Below are 21,129 nucleotides of genomic sequence, written 5' to 3'. Positions count from 1 at the left end.
GAGTCTGGAGCTAGTCCTGGGACCACACCCTCTGCGTTCAGGCTCACCTTCTGGACCCCTGGGCCTCCACGCCCCAGCCCCGGGATCCAGTGTCTAACTTCTCACCCTGCTGACCCCACAGTTGGGTCCCTGGTGGCCTCTGCCTGTGTCCATCGGGTCTGAAGAGTCCAGAGCCCAGCACCATCCATCTGTAAGTCCCAGACTCCCACAGCCAGGCCTGCCCTCGTACCTCTAGGGAGCAGAGGACGGGAGGCTGTGCCCAGGTAGCGAGCTAGACTCCTGCTTGACCTGCAGCCACCACAGTGAGTGAGCAGCCAGGTATGCTTCACAGTCAAGGGTCAGGAGGAAGAGCAGCTCTGAGCCACCATGGGCTTCAGGGTATGGCCTCTGTACAGACAGGCACCCGGCTGAGCTGTCCTGAGGACCTCTAGGCATGGAGCAGATGTTCCCCTGGAGCCCAGGGGAGGAAGAGGGTCTGAAGGTGCTGGGGGGGTGGGGGGTGAGGGGGCTCTTACCAGCTCAGCCATCTGTCCCAGTATCAGGCCTCTGCCCCAAGGGCCTGCCCTGCTGTCGGGCCACTGCACTTTGAGAGGCCGGGCAGGCCGCACTGTGGGGCTTGGCAGCTCCTGGGAGCTGTGACAGGCTCTTCCTCTCTGTTTCCCAAGTCCTTGCGGACAAAGTAAGATGGTCAGGACTGGACTCTGGTCCCTTTATTGAGACTGAGGGGCCAGTGGGTCCATCCAAACAAAAATAAATTTTTCTCCCCAAAGCCTGCCTGCAGGCTAGGGCACCCAGCATGTCCTGGCTGGGGCCCATGGCTGTCCCCTAAAGCCAGCAGCACAGGTCTGGCTCTCTTAGAGTGACAGGATGCTGGCTGCCCAGTGTCTGGAGACCCTAGGTGGAACAGGGAGGTGAGTCCCACTGGGTCCCCCCACCCCTAACATGGCTGGCCCCAATATCCACGGTCTGCGTTGGGCCCTTGGGGCTCAGTCATCGGTCAGGGTGATGACGTCGTACTCGATGCCCTGGTGCTGCAGCTGTTGGATGTGTTCAGGCACTGCCTCTTCTGTGCCAAACAGGCCCTGGGCTTGGGCCATAGCAGCATCGGCCACCGCTGCCAGGGGAGGGGAAAGGACGGTGAGCCTGAGGCCCCAGAAGCTGGGCCTGGGTCCCCATGGTTTTCAGGGTCCCACCCCATACCTGTGACTGCTGAGTGTGCTGCTGCCTCCAGTTGGGCTTGTGTGACAAGCTGCTGGCCTGGGGACACGGGCACATACTGGATCTAGAGGGGAGAAGCCAGTGAGATGTGGCCTTGGAGGAGTACTGCCTGTGCCCCAACTCCGCACGATTCCCCAAAGGTCCTACCTGGGACTCCTGGAGGAACGGGGCCCCCTGTTCATACTGGATGTGTGTGATCTGGCCTTCCTGTACCTGGAGAGAGGAAGCCGATCTGGTGATTGAGGAGGCTGTCCACCCCTCCCCTCATTCCCATCCCTGCCCAGGCCTGGCCCACCTGGATGTGATGGCCCTCTGGAACCACGACATATTCCTGGGGGAGCAGGTGCTGGACTCCGTCCTGGGAGATGATGTATTGTACCTGGAGAAGGGTGGAGAAGAGGCAGGCGCTGGGGGCCCTGCTGAACCAGGAAGATCGAGCAGGGGGCCAGGGACACCCACCATCAACGATGAAAGCCGCACAGACCCTGGGAGGAGTGGTTGGGGAAGTACTGGTCCTCCCCAGAGTGGAGTCTGGGGGAGGGGCAGGGCAGGCTCTCCTGGCTGAGCAGGTGCTCACCTGGTTGTCAGAGGTAACCAGATGCTGTACTGTCTGGCCATCAGCTGTGGTGATCTCTTGGATATAGGTGGCTTCTTCCTGCCAGGACCAAGTCAGCTCTAGCCTCAGCTCTGTGTGCCCCCACCCCAGCCTGTGACTTGCCAGCAGGGCCCCAATCCAGGCTCTCACCTGATTGGTCACTGTCTGCTCTTGGGCGACAATGATGTGTTCCTGGCCCAGTGCCTGCTGTAGCCGCTCTGGCCCCAGGACCCCATGACCGGACTGGAGTGCAGCTGGGCAGAGAAGAGAGGGTGCTCATACAGCGGATCCAGGGAAACCTGAGGTGCCCCAGCACCCACCCTGGTCTCCCAGGGGCGGCTCACTGTGCAGCGTGGCCAGCGTGTCATCATCACTGTTCAGGATGATGGTCTGGGTGGGGGTCCGGCCTGGGGTCCGGGCAGTAGGTGTCCCCGCCTTTCTCCCATCAGGACTGTGCAGCCGCTGGATATGGAACTTGAGATGCCCATTCCGGTTGAAACTGTGGGGGAAGGAAGAAGGCTCAGGGCAGTCCCGTCACGCGTGCCCAGCAGCCCCTACCCACCTGTCCCCAGCCTCACCGCTGCCCGCAGAGATGGCACGCAAAAGGCTTCTCGTTGGTGTGGGTCAGCATGTGTCGCCGCAGGTCCTTCTTGTTCTTGGAGGCAAAGCTGCACTGGCTGCACTGGTGGGGCCGCAGGCTCGAGTGCTGTGCCATGTGGGCCTGGAGCAGGAGCAGAGTCAGGGGCACTGGCCACGTGAGGACAAGCAGCCTCCCACTGAGACAACTGTTGGGGAGTCTGTCCTCAGATGGAAGAACTGGGTGACAAGTACAAACCAGACCAAGACCTGGTGCTGCTGTGTGCCAAGAGAGGGCAAAGCCACAGGCCCTGCCATTAGGTCAGTTAGGAAGTCCTGTCCCTGCTTAGATTCAGGTTACCGCCATGTCACGTAAGGTACAGGTTCAGATGAAGGAACCCCTCCCTGGAGGTCTCCTCCAGCCCTGATGTTCTGGGGTTCTAGGCCCTGCTCCCCTCACTGAGCTGCTGTGAGGATCTGGTGCATGGTGGCAGTGAAAACCGGTAGTCCTCAAAAGGGACCCCCGCCTCCTACCCAGAACTACTCCCTCCTCGCCTTCTCCATGTTGTCTCCACCACCTTCCTCGTACCGTGTGCGTTCCCTATTCTAGATGCCTTGTGTTTCCCTAAACGTGCCTGGTGCTGCCATGCCTGTGCCTTTGCCCCTACGGGCCCAGCCCGGTTGTTGCCAGCACCCCGAGTCCACACGACCTGTTCCCGGTTTGTCTCTGCTCTGCCATATGCATTCTGTTCACACTGGGGACACCGTGGGGCATTAGTCACACCATCTGGTTTGCTTCCCCACCAGACAGAGCTCCCTCAATGCTGAGGCCTCACAGAGTCCTCTCCGACCCCAGAGAGGGACAGCGGGCCCGGCTTGCGGTGTTCAGTTAAAGTCTGTTACACAAACAAGTGGCCAAATGAGCACCAGGGGGCAGCACCTACCCGGACCTCGGGCCACTGGCGGGCACTGAAGGGGCAGTCGGGGCACTTGAAGGCACTAGGCCCGGCGTGGGCTCGTTTGTGACTCTCCATCTCTGCTCGGCCAGGGAAGGCCTCGGCACAGATCTTGCAGGAAAACTTCTTTGATGATGCCGTGCCTGCAGGTGGCGGCGAGGGGGGTACTACCAAGCCCGGGGCTTTGCTGGCTGCAGGAGGTGGGGAGGCAGAGCCCTGGGGGTCTCCCACCTGGTGGGTCCTGGCTGGAGATGGGGGCTCAGGGCCATCTCTGGGCAGGCCCCCACACTGCAGCAGCGGCCACTTGGCTCCAGGGGCCAGCGAATCCGGACTCGGGAAGGAGATGGAACCATCTGCAGTCAGCTGTAGACAGACGGGGGAGCGTGATGGACTGGGGAGGATTGGGGTGGGGGGGGGGACTGACGGGGAGTGGGGGGGGGACTGACGGGGAATGGGGGCGGGGCCAGCCACCCCAAGCCTCACCTCAATGTGGTGCAGCTGCGTCCCATCGGCTGCCATGATATAGTGGGTGCCAGCTTCTTTCAGGGTGTCGCTCACGACCACGGCCTGGGCTGCCTCCCCTGGGGGCTCCTCGCTGTGGGCACCGAGAGCGGGGAGGAGTGAGGCGGGGTTCTAGGAGGGGATGGAAGGCCACGGGAGTCCTCTTCCCCAAGAAAAGTCATCAACTGAGGGGTGATGGTGGTGAGGCAGCGAAGCCCAGCGCTCCAGCCCGGGTCTGGCCGAGTGCGGCAGCGGGCGGGCCAGCGCGGGAGGCAAGCAGGGGCCGAGAGTGGAGGGCAGATGTGGAGACTGGGCTGCCTGCCGCCAGCCCAGGGGTCCTGCTTTCCACCCCAGCCACACACTGTGGTACTTTGGTGCTTGGATTAAGGGCTTTCTTAGGCTGCCCAGGAGTGCAGCAAACACACAGTCTTTCTGCCCTGAACTTGCTGGGTGTGGAGGACACTGAGGGCAGCTGTCAGGCCTGCAATGCTGGCAAGGAGCCTGAGCTGGCTCTGGAGGTCAGAACTGGAATCACCCAGGTGTGTTCAGGGATCACCCAGAACAAAGAGCACATGGTTTTGGAACGCAAAGTTCGACTCCTCACTACATATCTGACCTTAGGTAAGTTATTCAATGTCCCTGGCCTATTTCCTCACCTGTGAGATGAGGGACACCTGGATCTCACGAGAATGGTTTTGGTGAGTGCACCAAATGTTTAGGTGTTTAGGTCTAGTGCCTGGAACATCTACGAGACCAAGAAATAGTAGCTTCCAACCTCCTAACAAGAGAGACTCCGATGGCTAATCACATGGTATGTATTAGGATTTTTGCCTCCTGCCAACTAAGCTCGAGCAGGCAGAGCCCTTCTCTGGCACCTCCCAGCACACCTTATAAATGGCTGAAGGGGGTCTCGCGGGCAGCAGGTCTCACCTGTAAGGTGTGCCAGGAGCCGATGTCCCCTCCTCCATAGGGGGTGCTGTGATGACACTGTAGCCAGTCCCACCAAATGGACCGGGTGCCAGGGTGATCTGGGGCAGGTCGGGGGCACCCAGCTGACTCTCCGCTGCCAGGCTGCTCCCCGGCTCTGCCACGTGGAGGGTGACCACTTGGGGAGCGGCACCTGCCGGGGAAGGCTGCTCGCCAGGGGAGGCTAACTCTGCTTCCACGTCCTCCGACTTCACCACGGCCACCTGTGAGGGAACCGGAGGGTGTTACAAGCAGGTACAGAGGCTGGCACGCAGGGCCTCACAGCTCACCCACACTGGCCAGGGCCCGTGCCACCACCACTCACTTGTACAAACCCCACTGTGTGATCTAAAACACACCCTGGCTCTCCCAGCCCTGCCTGGCACCTGCAAAGAAACAAGACCCGGGGAGAGCAACCCTGCCCTCCCTGGGCGTCGGGCAACATCTGGAGACATTCTTTGGTGGTCACAATCGGAAGAGGGGTGGTCCTGGCACCTAGGAGTTATCTGCAGGGATGCAGCTGACAACCCCACGACACACAGGATAGCCCCCACAACGAAGAACTATCTGGCACAAAAGGCCAAGATTGAGAAACCCTGGTAAAGGGACAGCTAGCAAACCATTTAAGAAGAAAAAAGCTTGACCTCACATCTTGCTCCAGAGCCTGCTTCAAATAGATTAAAGACCGAAATGTAATAAAACTCTAAGTATATGAAAAGAAAATGTGGATGGATATTTTATGATCTGGGGTGGGAAGATTTTTCTATAATCATGACAGAAAAAGATGCTAAAGCCTACAGCAAAACAAACCATAAACTGCAATTAGAAAACGAAGAAATGGGGGGAGGGGGTATTTAACAATAAATACGAGAAAAGGGGAGTCTCCCTCATCTGCAAAGAGCTCCTGCAAAGTGACGCTAAAAACACCAACAATAGAAAAACAGATATAGAACACAAGTCAGAAAATAAAATGACTCTACGAACATAGTTCAAACTCATTTACGGTTATAAAATTATATATAAAAAAAACCAAAACCATGAAACATACTTCTGCCATGCGGAAGACATTTCTAAAGCTCGGGATACCCAAGTGTTGGCAAGGGTGGAAGGGAGCGCAATTTTAGAGGTGGTCACATAAACTCTCTTTTTATGAGGCTTCACACGTTCAGACCCACCAACTCTACTTCTAGGAGGCTTTTTTTTTTTTTTTTTAATTTTTTTTTTTCAACATTTATTTATTTTTGGGACAGAGAGAGACAGAGCATGAACGGGGGAGGGGCAGAGAGAGAGGGAGACACAGAATCGGAAACAGGCTCCAGGCTCTCAGCCATCAGCCCAGAGCCCGACGCGGGGCTCGAACTCACGGATCGCGAGATCGTGACCTGGCTGAAGTTGGACGCCCAACCGACTGCGCCACCCAGGCGCCCCTAGGAGGCTTTTTTTTACAACAAAAGAATGTTTTAGGACCACCTGAAGTGTGCACTAAAGCACTGCCCTGATTGACAAAAAGCCGGAAACCCAAGCCATACAGGACCGAACGTGCTCACAGCATCTCTACGGTGTAGTGGCCTGGGGATGTGAAATGGGAACAGTAAGAGAGAGGACTCTGCGTGCCGGCCAGGCCACGCCTCACACACTCCAGAGCAAGCAAAAGTGGAGGTGTTGATGAGCATGAATTGTGTGATCCCATCTTTTTTAGAAACAATGTCTCCATGTTACCGTGTACATGGTCAAAACTGGAGAAATGCCTATTTGTCGCTGGCGGCGGTGGCGGTGGGGGGGAGGGTTGTTAAGGACTTTCACTTTCTGTATAGAACATTTCCTAATGGTCATTTTGGTTTAACGTATGTTTTTGTAATCAGATTAAAAAAAAAAAAAAACTGGCATGAGAACAAGAGACAGCAATAAAACAGAACTTGTATAGAAATGGGCTCCTATAAATATGGGAATCTAGAACGTGATAAAGCAGACATTTCCAACCACAGGGGAAGATTTGATATACTACACTGTACAACTTTTGGGAAAAAAAAAATAAAGCGAGTCCCCTACCTTTCTGTATACACCAAAAATAAATTCCAGGTGGAGTAAAGATTTAAGTGTAAAAAAGTGAAACCCTAAGCAGAAAGAAACCCTAAGAAGAATATACAAATGTTTATATAATCTTGGGGTGATTACAGGCCTTTCTAGGGATGATATCAAAGGCAAAAACCATGAAAGACCGATTTAACTAACTAAAAACGTAGAACTTCCAAACACCCCCAAAGGCATAATGAAACCCTACGGAGGTCCCCAGGCCCAACACCAGGCTCCCCCCTCCACAGAGTTCTGTCTGCCCTCCAGCCCCTGGAAGCACATCACTGCTCCCAGTTCCTGGAATTTATCATCTCAACACACATTCTACATCTTTTCGAGAGGCTGGGAGACCGATAACAAACCTCTCCCTACCTTAGAGGAGTGTGGGGTGTGCAGTACGGGCAGGGCGGGGGTAGTGGAAGGGTGACCCCAGGCGGCCAGAAGGCGGCAGAAGTGAAGATGATGAGCTGGGGGCAGGGGGTCTGCTGGGGATGAGGTTCAGGGCTAAGACAGGCTAGAGGGGAGGGAGCCTTGGGAGCCTCCGGGCCGTGGGAGGGGGTGTCGCGGAACGAGGGTGCTAGGCTGGATGAGAAGCTGGCCGGGACCTGCAGTACAGGGCGGCCGCAGAGCTAGGAGACCTGAACCAGCAGGACCCCAGAAGCCACGAGAGCAGCGCTTACCGCTCGGCCTGGCAGAGGCCGCTGGTGACTGGAGCTGAGCGGAAGCCCCTCTGACCTCCCTGGCACAGTGGGTCCCCCTCCTCTGTGTTTGCCCACAGGGTTTCAGTGGACTGTCTCCCGGTTAACTGGGCGCGCCCCGAGGGCAGGGCATGTCTGCCTCACCACCCTCCTCCCCTCCCAGTGTCCAGTGCACAGCGGGCGCCTAAGGTGGCGGCACGGGGGAGGCGGTGGCGGCCTCGGGCAGCTCACCTGCAGGGCTGTGCCCCCCAGCTCCCGCTGAGCACTCATGTTCAGCAGCAGATCCAAGGCTGTCTGTGTGGCCATTGCCGTTGACTCCTCAGCTCCTGGGTCGGGTGAGACCTGAGCCTTAGGATGGGCCGGGGCCCCCTCTCTCCCTCCTCCAGCCCCGGCACGTGCCCCGCCCCTGCCCCGCTCCCCAGGCTCCCCAGCTCCCCCAGGGCTCACCTTGCTGGTAGATGATGGTGGCGCCACCAAGGGTGTCGGAACAGAGCAGTGGGGGGGTCTCAGGTGCCTGGAAAGGTGCTGCCTCTGGGGGAATCTGCGGGGTGGGGATGTGGCCAAACCTGAGAGGGGGCAGCTCAGATTCGAGCACCGGTTACCAGGCACCTCCTGTGTGTCAGGCACTTCACATCTGCCGGCTTGTCTCACCTTCACACAACTACAATGCCAGGTATTTATCAGCTCGGTGCCACAGATGAACTGACCGAGGCTCAGAGAAATGAAGCGACTGCTTAAGATCCCACAGCGAGTAAGTAGCAGAACTGGGGTCTGAACACAAGACTGACACTAGAGGCTGTGTTCTACCAGCACATCGCAGTGGTCCATCTTCTGGGGCACAAAAAGAGTAGGTGGTATACTCAGCTATGAGACTATACTTCTCGGCCTGCCTTGCAGCTAGGTAAAGTGTGGCCTTGTGGCTAAGCAGGAGCTTCCGGTTAAGTTCATGAGGAAGACAGATGGGAGAGATGGCAGGCTTCCTTTCTGCCCTTCTCCCATCCCTTCCTCCTGCTTCTTGCCTGGGATGTGGCTAGAAGGCTGGAGCTCCTGCAGCTATACTGGACCATGAGGCAACCACAAAGATGAAAGTCGTATGCCTAGGATGGCTGGGAAAAAATATTGAGAGAACTTGGTCCCTGATGACTGACCACAGAGCTGCCAAACTAGCTCTAAACTGCTAACCTTTGGACTTCTTTTATGCAAGAGAAAAATGAACTATTGCCACAATTAAACTCGTATTTCCATGCTCTATTACTAGCACTGGAAAGCCACGCCCACTCTGAGCTTAGGGCTGACATGTGTGTGACCCCATCTGCTCAACTGGAGAAGCTGGGGCCATTTTGTTGCCTCAATGCGTAAATGAGGATGCCAGGGACTGGAGGGGTGACAGGACACGGTCATCCTGGCCCATGCTCCCCAGCCCCTTCTGTCCGCTTGCCTGCTTGGCGGAGCTTACCTCAGGAGGCCCTGGGGAGCTGGCGGGTGGCCCGGGGGCCGCGCTGTGCTGCTGCTTCAGCTCCTCAATCTGCTGCAGAGAGAAGAAGGGGCGACGGCGGGAAGGGGGCTCCTCAGGGTGGCGCCGCCCCCACTCCTCGAAGCTGCTTGCATGCCGACACCGTACGTGCAGGCGGAGGTTCTTCTTGTGCCGGGTGCTGAAATGGCAGTACTCACAGGCGAAGGGCTTGGCCCCTGCAGGCACACGGGAAGGGACGCTTAGGCTTCCCCACCCTCTCCGGGAAGCCTTCCGTGGTCCCAAGGACCCCTCTGAGGGATTCACTCCTGGGGCTTCGCTCCCAACACATGCCGCTGTCCGATCTGGTGGGCCAGGACAGAGAGGAACCAGGCCCACCTCCGGCACTCCCAGCCTTCGCAGGAGCGTCTTATTTTCATGTCAGGTGACCACACACTTCTCTTACGAACCATCCCTCCCGGGTAGACGGGGATCTGGCCCACTACGGTGTCTCATCTCTAGTGTGCCCATCAGAGGGCTGCGCGCCGAGGAGGAGAAAGAACCAACCGTTCTGTCCACCTTCGGCGGGCCGAGCACGTGACGCTTCTTCTCCTACTTCACGTGTGAGACCGGGGCCTCCAGAAACACCTCTTCCCCAGCACCCAGCGCCCAGTACAGACAGGGCTCCAGACACAAACAGAACTCACTTTGGCAACCACCACATGCTAGGTGCTCTGACTCCCTCTCATAGCAAGTTAGCCCTTGGCCACACAGAGAAGAGCTGGCTTAGCCCAGGAGAGCGGGTGACACCCCAGAGGGGATGTCCTGATACCTGAGAAGCCCGGCTGGCTGCGGAGGGGGAGGAAGAGGACAGAGCCGAGCCTGCCGCCTAGGGGCATGGCAAGTGGAGGGCTCCCCAACTTGCCCTCAGGCCAGGGTGGGGCTGGCCTGACCTGTGTGCTTGACAGCCACATGGGAGAGCAGGAAGTCCTCTCGGAAGGTGCGGTAGGGGCAAAAGCTGCATTTGAATGGCTTGTCGCTGACGTGGGACAGCTGGTGGTTCAGCAGCGCCTTCTTGTCCTCACAAACAAATTCACAGAACTCGCACTTGAACCTGGAGGTGGTTGGAGGAAAGCTCAGTGGTGGGGTCGGGTGGGGTGCTCCAGCCCCAGGGGCCTCCTTAGGGATGGATATACCTGCGGTTGGCGACAGCCTGGATATGTGTGAGCAGGTGCATCTTAAAGGTGTAGCGCTTCTTAAAGGACTTTCCACACTGTGAGGGGTAGGGTGAGTTAGAGATGGGAGATTGCCCAGGGAGACCCTGAGCCCCTGCCCCCAGCCCTTGGCCCCACCCACCTTGTCACACATGTGGGGCTTCTCAGTGCTGTGTGTCTTCATGTGCTGTGTGAGTCTCTTCTGCATGGGGTACACACGGCCACACACAGGGCACGGGAAGGAGCTCAGCTTCGGAGTCTGGGAAGGGACAAGACGGGACCAGATGAAGAGAGAAGGGGAGGAGAGAGGGGGAGACCTCACCTCCTGCCCCCACCTGATAAGCAGCCCTCAAGCAGGCTCCCTTCCCGGGCCAGGCCCCAGACTCACCGGATCTGGCCTCTTCTTCCTGAGGGAGAAAGGCATAGGGGTTAGACCACTGCTTCCCCAACCCCACCACAAACTCTCTCACATTGACTGGACTGTCTCGGCCCTGAGTGTCCCTTCTGCCCAGCCAAGCCCTTCTCTCAGAATAGGGCTTCCCCAAGTGGAGTTTGCTAAGAAATGCTAAGAGGCACGCTGTAAACAAATTCTAGAATGGTCCCTTCTTCCTGTCACAAAATACACATGCATTTTAAAGGCCCTGAGAAGTCCTGTAGAAAAGAGCTGGCAAAGCACGTGTTCAACCTGGTGTCCCTAATCTTACTTCCGCTCTCCCCTTTTCTTAAGAAAACCCATTAGCATCATGGAGAACAGCCTTTCCCACAAGCACAATTTGAAAGTCACTTTTCTCCTGAAATCCTGTATCTGACCTCTGCTCACGTACCATCCTAAGCAGAGTGAACTCCTTCCCAAAGCTGTAGATCTAACGACAACGTAGTGAGCAATCACAGGGCCCCTAAGGATTTTCCTCCACCCATCTGTCCCATGTCTGCTCTGTCAGTGCTGAGAGTCGGGAGTCTGCAAGATCTTTAGATCATTTACTGAGCTCCTTTAATCCCCTCAACAATGACTGTCCCCATCTTACAAAGCTCATAGCAGGGAAGAGACGGAACAAGAACCCTTCAGGCCCTGCTACTGCTCTGAGCCACATGAGCTGGGATGAACGGCCTTATCTTTCACAGGTCTGTGACGTGCTGTGAATAGTGTGGCCCAGAGCAGGTGCTCAGTAAAGGGGGAATGTGGTCACGCCGGGCCTCTGCTTCCTGCCCTGGCCCACCCCACCCACGCACACTGACCGGTCTCGGCTGTGCACGGCTGCGTGCCGGGCCACGTCCTTCCGGTAGACGCTGGCATAGCTGCATTCGCCACACTTGTAGGGCTTACTGCCCACGTGATTGAACATGTGCTCCTAGGACAGAGGCAAGAGGACAGTGGGCTGGGGCTGGCCTCCCCCTCCCCCCCAGCCTGTGCCCACAGCCTCAGAGCTGCTCCCAGAACGAGTGCAGGAAGGGCCGGAGCCTGTGAGGGCTGGGGACTCTCCCCAACACGCGCACCTACTTGGCACCAGGCCCTGTGCAGCTCACCATCTGACAGAGGCAGAAACTGAGGCTCACAGGGAAGGGACGTGCTGGGGTCCCACAGTGACCCTGTGAACAGTGGAGCTTGGAGCCAAACCCAAGCGGCACGGCCCCAGCGTACTCTGGCACAACCCAGCCCCGGTAGGGCTCCGGAGAACAACTTCCAGGTCACGGGGCCCTGTCTGGGGAGGAACTACCGCGTGCAGAAAGCACGGGGGCTTTGACCAGCTGTGCTTCAGGTGGCCCCCACTCCCCACAGCGGCCAATTCTCTGCCTCACTTTGGCCAAGCCACGGTTTCCTGGGTCAGTAAAATGGCACTATCGATACCTACAGTCTCTCCAGGCTGCGCAAGCCTGGAACCCGAGCGTGCCTGCCTGCCAGGCCCAGGTACTGGATAAAAACGGCTCAGGGTCACAGCAAGCCCACTGGCGCTTTTGGGTAAATGATAAAAAAAGAGCCCCTTTCTGGAGACACCTGACGGCCACCTACCGGAAAACTTTCTAACACACGGAATTAGGGAGAGCCCGTTTCCCTGCCATTTGCCAGTGCGTGTGGTGAACAGGCACATCTGTGCTGGCTGCGGCGTGAACAGCCCCCCTGAAGATGCGACGCCACTATGTCGCGTGCAGTCTGCGGAAGTGCCCGCGGCTCCCCCCCCCCCAGCTCCTTCAGCACGGCAGCGGCCCAGGCGCGTGCCCCGCGAAGGGGCAGAAGGTGCCAGCGAACGACCCGTCAACTCCACTCCCTCCTGGCACCCTCACGTTGGTCCCGTGCCGCGCCTGCCCTTCCCCGCCGCGCACCTTGAGCGAGGACCAGCGGCGGGAGCGATAGCTGCACTGCAGGCACTTGAAGAGCTGGGGGTCCCCGGCCTCATGGGAGTTGACGTGGAAGCGCAGGTCCTCATGGGACAGGAAGCGGGAGCCGCAGATGCGGCACAGGAAGGGCCTCAGGAGCGGTTTGGGTGACTTGTAATAATACCTGCCAGGAGGGTGTTGGGAAGAGGTGTGGCTGGGCCGGGGCGGCCGGGCTGTCTCCCCCTACCCTCATCTCTGCTCCACATACTTGCGGTATTTCTTGCCGAGGAAGCGCCTGGAGGGTCGGCCCCGGCGGCGGGGTGGGGCATCGGGCTCATCCTGGCAAGAGGGGGCTGCGTTCTCTGCATCCGACTGGCTCACGCCAGGTTCCACGGGGCCCCTATCGGCCTTGCCCAGGGCCACCAGGCATCCCGGGCCGGAGGAGCTGGGTGCCTCGGGGTCCTGAGGCTCTGGTGGGCTCTGTCCGCTCTGGGAACTCACTAGAGGCTCTCCTTCCACACCTGTCGGGCACATGGTGGCAAATCAGCCACGGACGCACCAGGACAGACGTGGACAGGTGTGCCAGAGGCCAGCCAAAATACTTCCTTCAACCACTGTCACAGACCACTGACGGGCACGTCAGGCCGTGGGACAGACGCAGGCCCCTCCTGCAACTGACATGCTGCTAGATGGCACAACTTAAACAGGACGGTCTGCGGCAGCAGCGAGAGAGCTGGCGACCTCCCCGTCAAGAGACCCGCGTGCCAGCTCAGCTCTGACACCAGACTTCGGTGCCTCCTCGCGCCTCTCTGAGTCTCATTTTCCCATCTGTCAGATGGAGACGATAAGTGCTGCTCTAGTGACCTCATGGGAACATTCTAGAGTCTGGGAACGACAGCAGTACTTTAACATTGGCTTTCTTTAGGGAGGCCGGGTGGCTGGAGGGCAGATGGGAGGAAGAGAGAAGACAGAGCATCGCTGCACGCACTCCTAACCTTCTGAAGTCTGAACAGTCTGAATGTGCTACCTATCCAAAAACATCCATTGTATTCCAATGCAATGTTTTAAAAATTAAAAGTGACATAGACAATGCTGGCAACATCCTGCTTCTTGATTGGGATGCTCAGCTACACAGGCGCATTCATCTTGTGAAAATTCCCTAAGCCTTGCACTTAGGATGTGTGTGCCTTCCCATGCAGACCTTAATAAAATGCTATTCTTAAAAAAGACACTGAAAATGTGTAACAATCTCCCCTATACAGCACATACAAAAACAGTTATCATGTGTTTTTGTGTGTGTATGTTTACCCCTTAAAGCGATCCCGAAAAGCCAGATGCTATCACCTCCATTCCTAACAAGGGAACAGGGGATTCGAGAGGCAAAATAACACACTCTGAGTCACACAGCCAGTAGGTGGTGGAGCCATTCATGGCCATGATCGTGCTTTCTAGTCCCCAGCCTGTAATGCTCCAAGCCAGTGTTTCTTGGACACAGTTTCAGCCCTCAGACTTGTTCTCATTTCAGTAATCACACTTACAACTTATCTTCTTAGTTCAATTATAAAGATTTAAACTTCTCCCGCGCTCCAACATCTTACCACCGAGAGGCCCTGTCACAAAGCTGATATATTGCTTATCGGGGTTTCTCAAGCTTGGTCTCGGAGGGCCGTCCCTTTATGAGGCGGCCTTCAGGTCACCCTGACTTGATATGTGCTGCCCTGAGTGGCACCCTCAGTTCCCAGGGCTCCACAGAAGCAAGCAGGGAAGGAGGCCATCCCTCAGCCCCCCACACGGCCCCACGTGACCAACTCTCACCATCTGAGAGGTCTGCGGTCTCCAGGCGAGGCAGCTTCCGAGGCCGGCCAGGTCTCCTTCGGGGTCTTGGGGTACTGGGAGTAGGGCGCTGGGGCCGTAGCTGCCGGCCCCGGGGCTCATCCTCGGCCGGATTGTAGTCACTGTCCTCTGTGGGGGCCGCAAGCAAAGGTGGGCATCAGTGCCGGACCCGCCCTTTCAGCCCTAATCCCTGGCCCAACTTCCCTAGGAAGAGGCCCACTTCCCATCCCTGCCTACTCCTCCTTCAAGCCTATCAACCAGTGATGCCTCCCTCCAAAAAGCCCTCCTGGCCTCCCACTAGCTGACTATGAGTGCCTCTCTCCAAGCCCCTTTCTCTGTACCTTTCCTGACTCCTACCGCCAACTCAGGCAGCGCTCCACTATGAAAATTAGAAAAAGGTGCCCGTTTCTTAAGACACTTCATAGCCATTGTTAGAAGATAATTGAAATAAACAATGAAGTCTACAAACTGTGACGACTATGCTATCCAGTGCAGGAGCCACTGGCCATATGCAACGACCGAGAACTTGTGCCTTGTCTACACTAACACATAATTTTTTTTTTTTCAGTAACAGATAATTAAGTGTAAAATACATACCGGCTTTCAGAAGACTAGTATAAAAACGCAAAGTAAAACAACCCACTGATAATTCTGATAAAGCTTAATTTCATCTTTTTTCTTTAACTTTTTAAAACATAGCTACAAAGCTATGTAAGAAGTTCATATGCAGCTTATTCTATTTCTGTTGGACAAATGTGAACGTGGCCCTCTTAAAGGTGGTGCTCTTTTTCAGTGTGCAGTCTCCACGACCGCACACAGAGGTCCTGACCCCAGAGCCCCAACTCCTCTGTTTTATACCGGAGGCACACATGTGTACCAACTCCTCTTTCCCAGTCCTCTATGTGGGCCAGAGGGAATTCGGTATTTGTAGATGGGGATGGCACTCCTGGGAGCTAAGGTGACCTACCCTCTAGGTCGTCAATGGCACCAGCGTCGACAATGTCATCATCATCTTCCTCCTCTGGCCCCTCTTCGTCTGGGGTCTTGGCAGAGGTACCCCACTTCCTTACCAGACGCCCCTTCTTACCGGCTGCGGTTGCTGCTGCTGCTGCTGTGAAGAGAAGACAAGCTTGCCACGTCTGGCTGGCGGCACCCCCCACCCCCCGCCACCCGCACAGCCCCAGCCAGGCAGGCCGCCGTCCACGCACCTGGTCGGAAGTGCCGCTCCCGCATGTGGCGCAGCAGCGTGGCCTTGGTGCTGCTCCGGTACTGGCACATCTTGCACTTGAACTGCTGTACCACCACCACTTCCATCATGGCCTCCAGGCTCTGCAGGTCTGGCTCCTCGGTACCAGAGCTTGGGGGCGGCTGTGCTGGGGAGCTGGGCCTCCCCCGTGCCTCCTCGGGGGGTTCTAGGCATGTGGACGTGGGGCCGTCAGCCAGGGCCTCGATGGCTGCCAGGCTGTGGGCCAAGGTGGAACTGGACATCGGCGAAGCCATGGGGGCACCTGTGGGTGGGTGAGGGAGTCGGAGGGCAGGGGGGTGGAGGGGAAGGTTGGCCATGAACAACAGCTGTCCCTCCCAGGCAGGCCCAGGGATCCTAGAACCCAACCCCCCCACCAGAGTGGCAGTGGGGAAACTAGGGCCCAGAGCAGAGGACGACCTGCTAGGATCACACAGTGAGTTTGTGGCGGAGCCTCCCTCTCCAACTCCCTCGCCCACTGCAGGGCGCCCTGGGTCTGCTGCCTGGGGTCTCACCATCGTCCGGGCCCTGCAGGATCAGGTACCGGGCAGTCTCGGTTCCGCCATCCTCAGCACTGGTTACGGTGATGCAGCCTGGGCAGAGATGGGGGGAGGGGATTCCCAGCTGACAATGACAACCGTCACCGCCCATATTCATTCTGGCTCACCCATGCAACTATGAACCAGCTGCATTGCCCCCCGGAGCCTCATCTGTGCCCTGCCCCTGTCCACGCCCCCACCCAGAACAGGGCTGTTGGGAGGTCTAGTGTGCATGACACGCTGGCCCAGGAGCTGGCCTACGGTCACACAGATGCCATGGCTACCCCAGCTGCCCCACCTCTGACCACTAAACCTGGAGAGTCTCCCTTCCTGTCTCCAAACTTCTCCAAGGTCAAGGCCTAGCCCCTGCACCACTTTATCAGGGTTGGCTTTCCACACCACCCCAGGACTATTTGAAGACTGTGGCCTTTACACCATTAACAACAGAAGGTACAGTGTGGTCAATCACGAGTACAGAATCTGGAGTCAGACCATCTGAGCCCATGGCCCAACACCTGCTGGTTGCAGTGGGTCCTCTGTACCTCAAAACTCTCATCTCGACTGTGAGGATGATAATAGCATCCAGCTTTTTGGGGGGTCACTGGGAGGATTAATGAGCTACCATATGTAAAGTGCTTGGCACGAACTCCAGTACAAATTAGGTATTATTATTTCTATATTTATTGTTTATCACATGCCCATGCCAGGCACTACACTGAACTGTCTTATTAAATCCTCACCTCACTTACCACTACGAGACAGAGGCTGCCGTTCCCCCATCATACGCTTAGAGTGGCAGGGTTATGTGTCCAAGTTTGCATGGTTGGTTCTGCTGGACCCCACAGGAAGACCCCTGTGGGTCAGCTCTTACTGCCCTCTGCCTGACTCACTTGGGATTAGGTCTGGCCCGATGGTGGACTCGATGATCTTGTCAATGGCTGAGCCCAGGTCCGAGGAAGAAGCCGTGCAGTCGGACACCAGCATGTTGGCGTCTGGGAGAGCGCTGGAGTGCACCAGTGCTGGGGGGCCGCCTGTCACTCCCTCCACTGGCCCACGGGACACAGAAGAGGAATCAGGGAGGTAGCCGTGGGGCAGGGGGTCTGTGCTGGAGCTGCTCTCAGATACTTCTTCCTGGGTGATTGGAAACAGGGATTTTAGGAGCCACGGATGGAGCAGGACCAGTTGCCACCCACTAGATAGAGCTCCTTGGCCACGGTGAGTAGAGGCATCCACGCTGTCAGCCCCACAAAGGACCAGCAGAAGCCCTCCAGTCACAGAGCCACACAAGAACAAGTCTCAGGGTCCCTGGCTCTGGTCAGGTAAGAGGCCCCATAATCCCCACACCCACACAACAACCAGGCAGAGCTATTTTCACTGGGCCTTTGAATTAGCTATTTCCTCTGTCTGAAATGCTTCCCAGCGTTGCACCATGGCTAATTCCTGCCCAGCCTTCTCACCACCATTTACTTGGTACCTCTTCTAGGAAGTTAACCCTGACCCCCAAGGCCAGAGTAGGACCCCTCTGTCCTCAGTGCCGCAGTTGTCTGTGTCCCCTCCATTATGGTTCACTCTAGAGTAATATGTTCTAGGTCAGATCTAGGTCAGACGGTACTTTCCATTAAGGCCGGGCTCACATCTGTCTTGTGTCCTGCTGTATCCCCCGGGTCCAACACAAGCTGGGCACACGGTAGGCCCATCTCTGCTGAATTAATGAAATCCTGGACCCCAAAATGGGGTCCATCATCGTGCAGCTCCACAATGTGATGTCATTATCTTGCAGATAATAATAATGGTAATGGCTAATATTTACTGAGTGCTTACTATGTGCTGAGCACTGTTTCTATTGCTCTGTATATGCTAATTCATTTAATCCTCACAAAAGCTCTATTAAGGCATATGTATTTATCATTCCCACTCTACAGATGAGAAAACTGAGAGCTAGAAGTGGGGTAGCATGTCCAAAATCACAAAGCCAGGAATGGCAGAGCCAGAAGGAGACAGTTTTACAAAGCATTTCCAAGAGTATTCTCTATGAGGCAGGCATTCCTGCTCCATTTTACAGACAGAAGAATGAGGCTCAAAGAGGTCCCCCAGTGAATCGGAGGTAGAGGTAAGACTTGAACCAGGACACCTGCATCTCAAAGAAGGAAGAGAGTGGAGTGGGTAAGGCCACTGCTTAGATTTGAACCTTGGCTCTGTCGGCTTGCTCTCTGTGCCCTGTAAGATGTGGAAAAGAGTGATATGCCTTACAAGGTATGAGGCTTAAATGAGAAAATCCATGTTAGGGGTTTGGCATGGTGCCTGACACACAGTAAACCAAAACCAAATATTAGTTACAAGCTAGCCTTTCTGACTGCTGCCCTTGGCTGCCAGGCATGCTGGCCTGCGGTCCCTGCCTCCACCCACGCCGGCCAGCACGGTCCATACCAGAGAGCTGCTGCCGCGGTCGGAGCTCTGCCCCACGCCAGAGTCGTCGGCCTCAGCCGGCCCCGGGGCGGCCGCGGCGTCGCTGCTGTCGGCCGACACGGCTTCAGAGGTGCCCACGCCCAAGCCGCTCTCAGAGGGCTCCTCGGGCCGGCCAGGCCCAGGGGCCGCGTCGCTACTGCTCTCCACTTCGTTCTCCTCCATCGGCTCGGGGGGCCGCCTGACAGGGACTCGCAGGGTCTGGATCCTTCACTCTGCCAGAAGAGGTGACCCGGGCTGGAACAGGTGGGCCTCCTTCCCGGCCCCGGCAACCACGGCCCACCCAGCTGCACCCGTGTGCCCATTTCGCAGGTGCAATGACGGAGTCCCCGACGGGGAGGGGCTTTCTCGTGTACAGAGACAGGAGCTTTGGGAAAACAGGACCGAGAAGCCTGGCCTCCCAGTCTAGAGCCTTTCCCCAGCCCCAGGAGGATGGTCAGTGGCCGGTAATCTTGACCCTCCTCGTCTCCCCTCCATGATTCCCGCAGCGTGGTTCGCTCTAAGAGCCCTGTCCGGGCTCAGTGGTTCAGCCCTTCGGCCCCCCGAGTCCCCCCGGGTGCAGGGTCGGTGGTACAGCCCGCAGGCCCCCTGGGTCAGTGGCTCGCTCCCCCCCCTCCCCTGGTTCCCATGCGGAGGGGGCTGACAGCGACGGTCCCGGGGCCTGGCGACTCGGGGCTGTCCCCGGCGCTGCCTGCGCTCCAGGCCCGACGCCATCTTGTGGCGGCGCCGGGTTTCCGCTCAGGCAAGTGCGAGAGCGACTAAAGGGCCTGGGACCCCGGGGCCCTGTTCGGACAGCCCCGCCGGCCCGGGAGCTCGCCGCCGGCTATCCCCGTATTCTGGCCCCACTTCGCGGCAGGGTGCAGTGGGGCGACCTGACTCTACCAGACGCTCACCTGACGCTTTCGTAGCCGTGCTTCTTTCCGACTCCGGCATCGACGAGGTCGCCATCCTCTTTCCCCCGCTGCGGAGGGACCCATCGGCCCACCGTAGGCCGGAACTACTTCCTACGCCGACCCAGAGAAAGACCGCTTTCCGGTGTGTCGGCAGGTCGCCCTGAGGCCTCAGAACCCTAGTCCAGTCCGGAGAGAGTCTAGGATTTTATATGTTGCCAAGTATGGGTGACGGAGTCCGCTATGGGCTGGGAACTACTTTCTCGCTTGGCGGAGGGTTACACTGGGAGTGGTTATGAGACGTCATTGCTGGGTCCCTTCCCTGGGCCGCAGGGTTGGGCGCGGCGAAGGCTGCCCCACGTCTGGGGGCGTGGCTTTCAGTGACCTGGCCACGCCCCTCCCGGAACCAATCCTGAGAGTGTGGGCCACCGGGAGGTTTTAACTTGGCGGGAGAGGAGTAGACATCATTAGTCATTTCGCCTGGCTCGTGACCGATGACTTAACGCTCTTATCGAGCCTAATCGAATCCTTCCCGATTAGGTTTGATATGTCCTGGGAGGAGGGGAGCATATAATCCTTGTCCAGATGGGGAAACTGTACGGGTCGGGAGATTGTAAGTGGCTGGTCCAAAATCACAACAAGGCACTCGGGAGGCAAGCCCGGATGGCTGCATGCGGGAAAATGGAGGGAATCAAAGCGCGGCCCTTAGTGAACTTTGTTTACGTATTTGTTGCATTAATAGAGATGGAGGTCAAGACCTCCTCCACAACCCTCGTCTGCTCAGTGTAGACCTGTGTAGGTGTATTTAAAGGTCTACAGCCCTTCAGGTAGGCCCCTTTCTCCTGATACTGCAAATGCCACCTTTGGCCTTACTTTTTTGTTTAAGCCGGGTGCTCTCCTTTGTCCCTAATTCTGCGTTGCGCTAGTTACTTTCCTCAATTGAAAAACACAAATGGGGTGGGAGAGGAAGAATCTCAAAAGACTCCTATTAAAAAAAAAAAAAAAAAAAAAAACAACTTTAAAAGGGCAAATGTGCTTTGAGTTGTTAAAATCTGTGTGTACTCGAGTATGAGGGGGTTTCCCTGGTCCTTTACTAGGAGCAGGCTTTGCGAGGGGTAATAAAGCATGAGGCCTCTGGATGGCCTAGGTCCCCTCGTCACCTCCTACCTCCCATCCAGCAGGATCAGGCCCCCAGAGCAGCCCCGGAAAGCTGGGCCGACATGGATGATGACAGGTTGGTTCTGCACTCCCTGAGCAGGTTTCCCATGAGGACCTGATTTCTCAGCTCTGTAGAGCCACCCCCAACCCCCACCACTTGCCACTACTCTGACAAGTCACCTCTGCCAAGGATGTTGGGGGTACTCAGGACTAGTCCCACAGCACCATTCCATCCCCAGCCCAACTAAGGCTCAACCCTAACCTTGGTCTTTGGCACCAAATCACAAGATTGCAGAATGTCATGATGTAAATAAAAGGCAACAACCTCATCATGGAACAGAACTGAGGAGCCCAAGGCCCAAAGACAGAAAGCTCACGGCCCAAGGTCACGTTGGAAACAGCATGTCAGAGTCCTTCCGTTACAAAAAGAAGCAAGCCAACCC

The 21,129-nt window shown here is 56.9% G+C and overlaps 1 protein-coding gene across 2 annotated transcripts; it reads right to left on the bottom strand.

The window, feature by feature from the left end:
• Positions 1-695: 695 nt before the first annotated feature.
• ZNF335 (zinc finger protein 335) lies at positions 696-19,660 on the bottom strand. Of its 2 annotated transcripts, XM_047852447.1 has the most exons (28): positions 19,532-19,660; positions 18,603-18,853; positions 17,066-17,306; positions 16,152-16,229; positions 15,602-15,901; positions 15,361-15,504; positions 14,376-14,522; positions 12,829-13,081; positions 12,567-12,744; positions 11,484-11,596; positions 10,636-10,654; positions 10,390-10,506; positions 10,230-10,306; positions 9,987-10,147; positions 9,040-9,272; positions 8,031-8,124; positions 7,815-7,909; positions 4,777-5,036; positions 3,829-3,940; positions 3,334-3,708; positions 2,392-2,534; positions 2,158-2,312; positions 1,964-2,067; positions 1,796-1,873; positions 1,514-1,597; positions 1,366-1,431; positions 1,201-1,282; positions 696-1,114 (listed from the first exon to the last, which is right to left on the bottom strand). In XM_047852447.1, exons 2-28 carry the CDS (start codon positions 18,801-18,803, stop codon positions 987-989), a joined length of 4,038 nt encoding a protein of 1,345 aa, XP_047708403.1. In that variant the 5' UTR covers positions 18,804-18,853; positions 19,532-19,660; the 3' UTR covers positions 696-986. The 2 variants fall into 2 exon arrangements, with proteins under 2 accessions (XP_047708403.1, XP_047708404.1); XM_047852448.1 differs by lacking the exon at positions 19,532-19,660 and having other exon boundaries at positions 15,361-15,501; positions 18,603-19,283.
• Positions 19,661-21,129: the final 1,469 nt, after the last annotated feature.

Source organism: Prionailurus viverrinus, chromosome A3 (assembly GCF_022837055.1).
Source record: "Prionailurus viverrinus isolate Anna chromosome A3, UM_Priviv_1.0, whole genome shotgun sequence".
In the NCBI taxonomy this organism is placed as follows: Eukaryota; Metazoa; Chordata; class Mammalia; order Carnivora; family Felidae; genus Prionailurus; species Prionailurus viverrinus.
Note: the sequence above shows the minus strand (reverse complement) of the source record. Positions and strands in the feature narration are given on the sequence as shown.

Bases quoted from the DNA above. Each gene is read 5' to 3' on its own strand.
- ZNF335 (XM_047852447.1), bottom strand. From the start codon at position 18,803: ATGGAGGAGAACGAAGTGGAGAGCAGTAGCGACGCGGCCCCTGGGCCT. The intron at 11,597-12,566 runs GTGCGCGGCGGG...CCTCTGTCCTAG, and splicing joins GCCGCTGGTCCTCGCTCAAG to GAGCACATGTTCAATCACGT. The intron at 1,432-1,513 runs GTGGGCCAGGCC...TCCTCTCTCCAG, and splicing joins CAGAGGGCCATCACATCCAG to GTACAGGAAGGCCAGATCAC.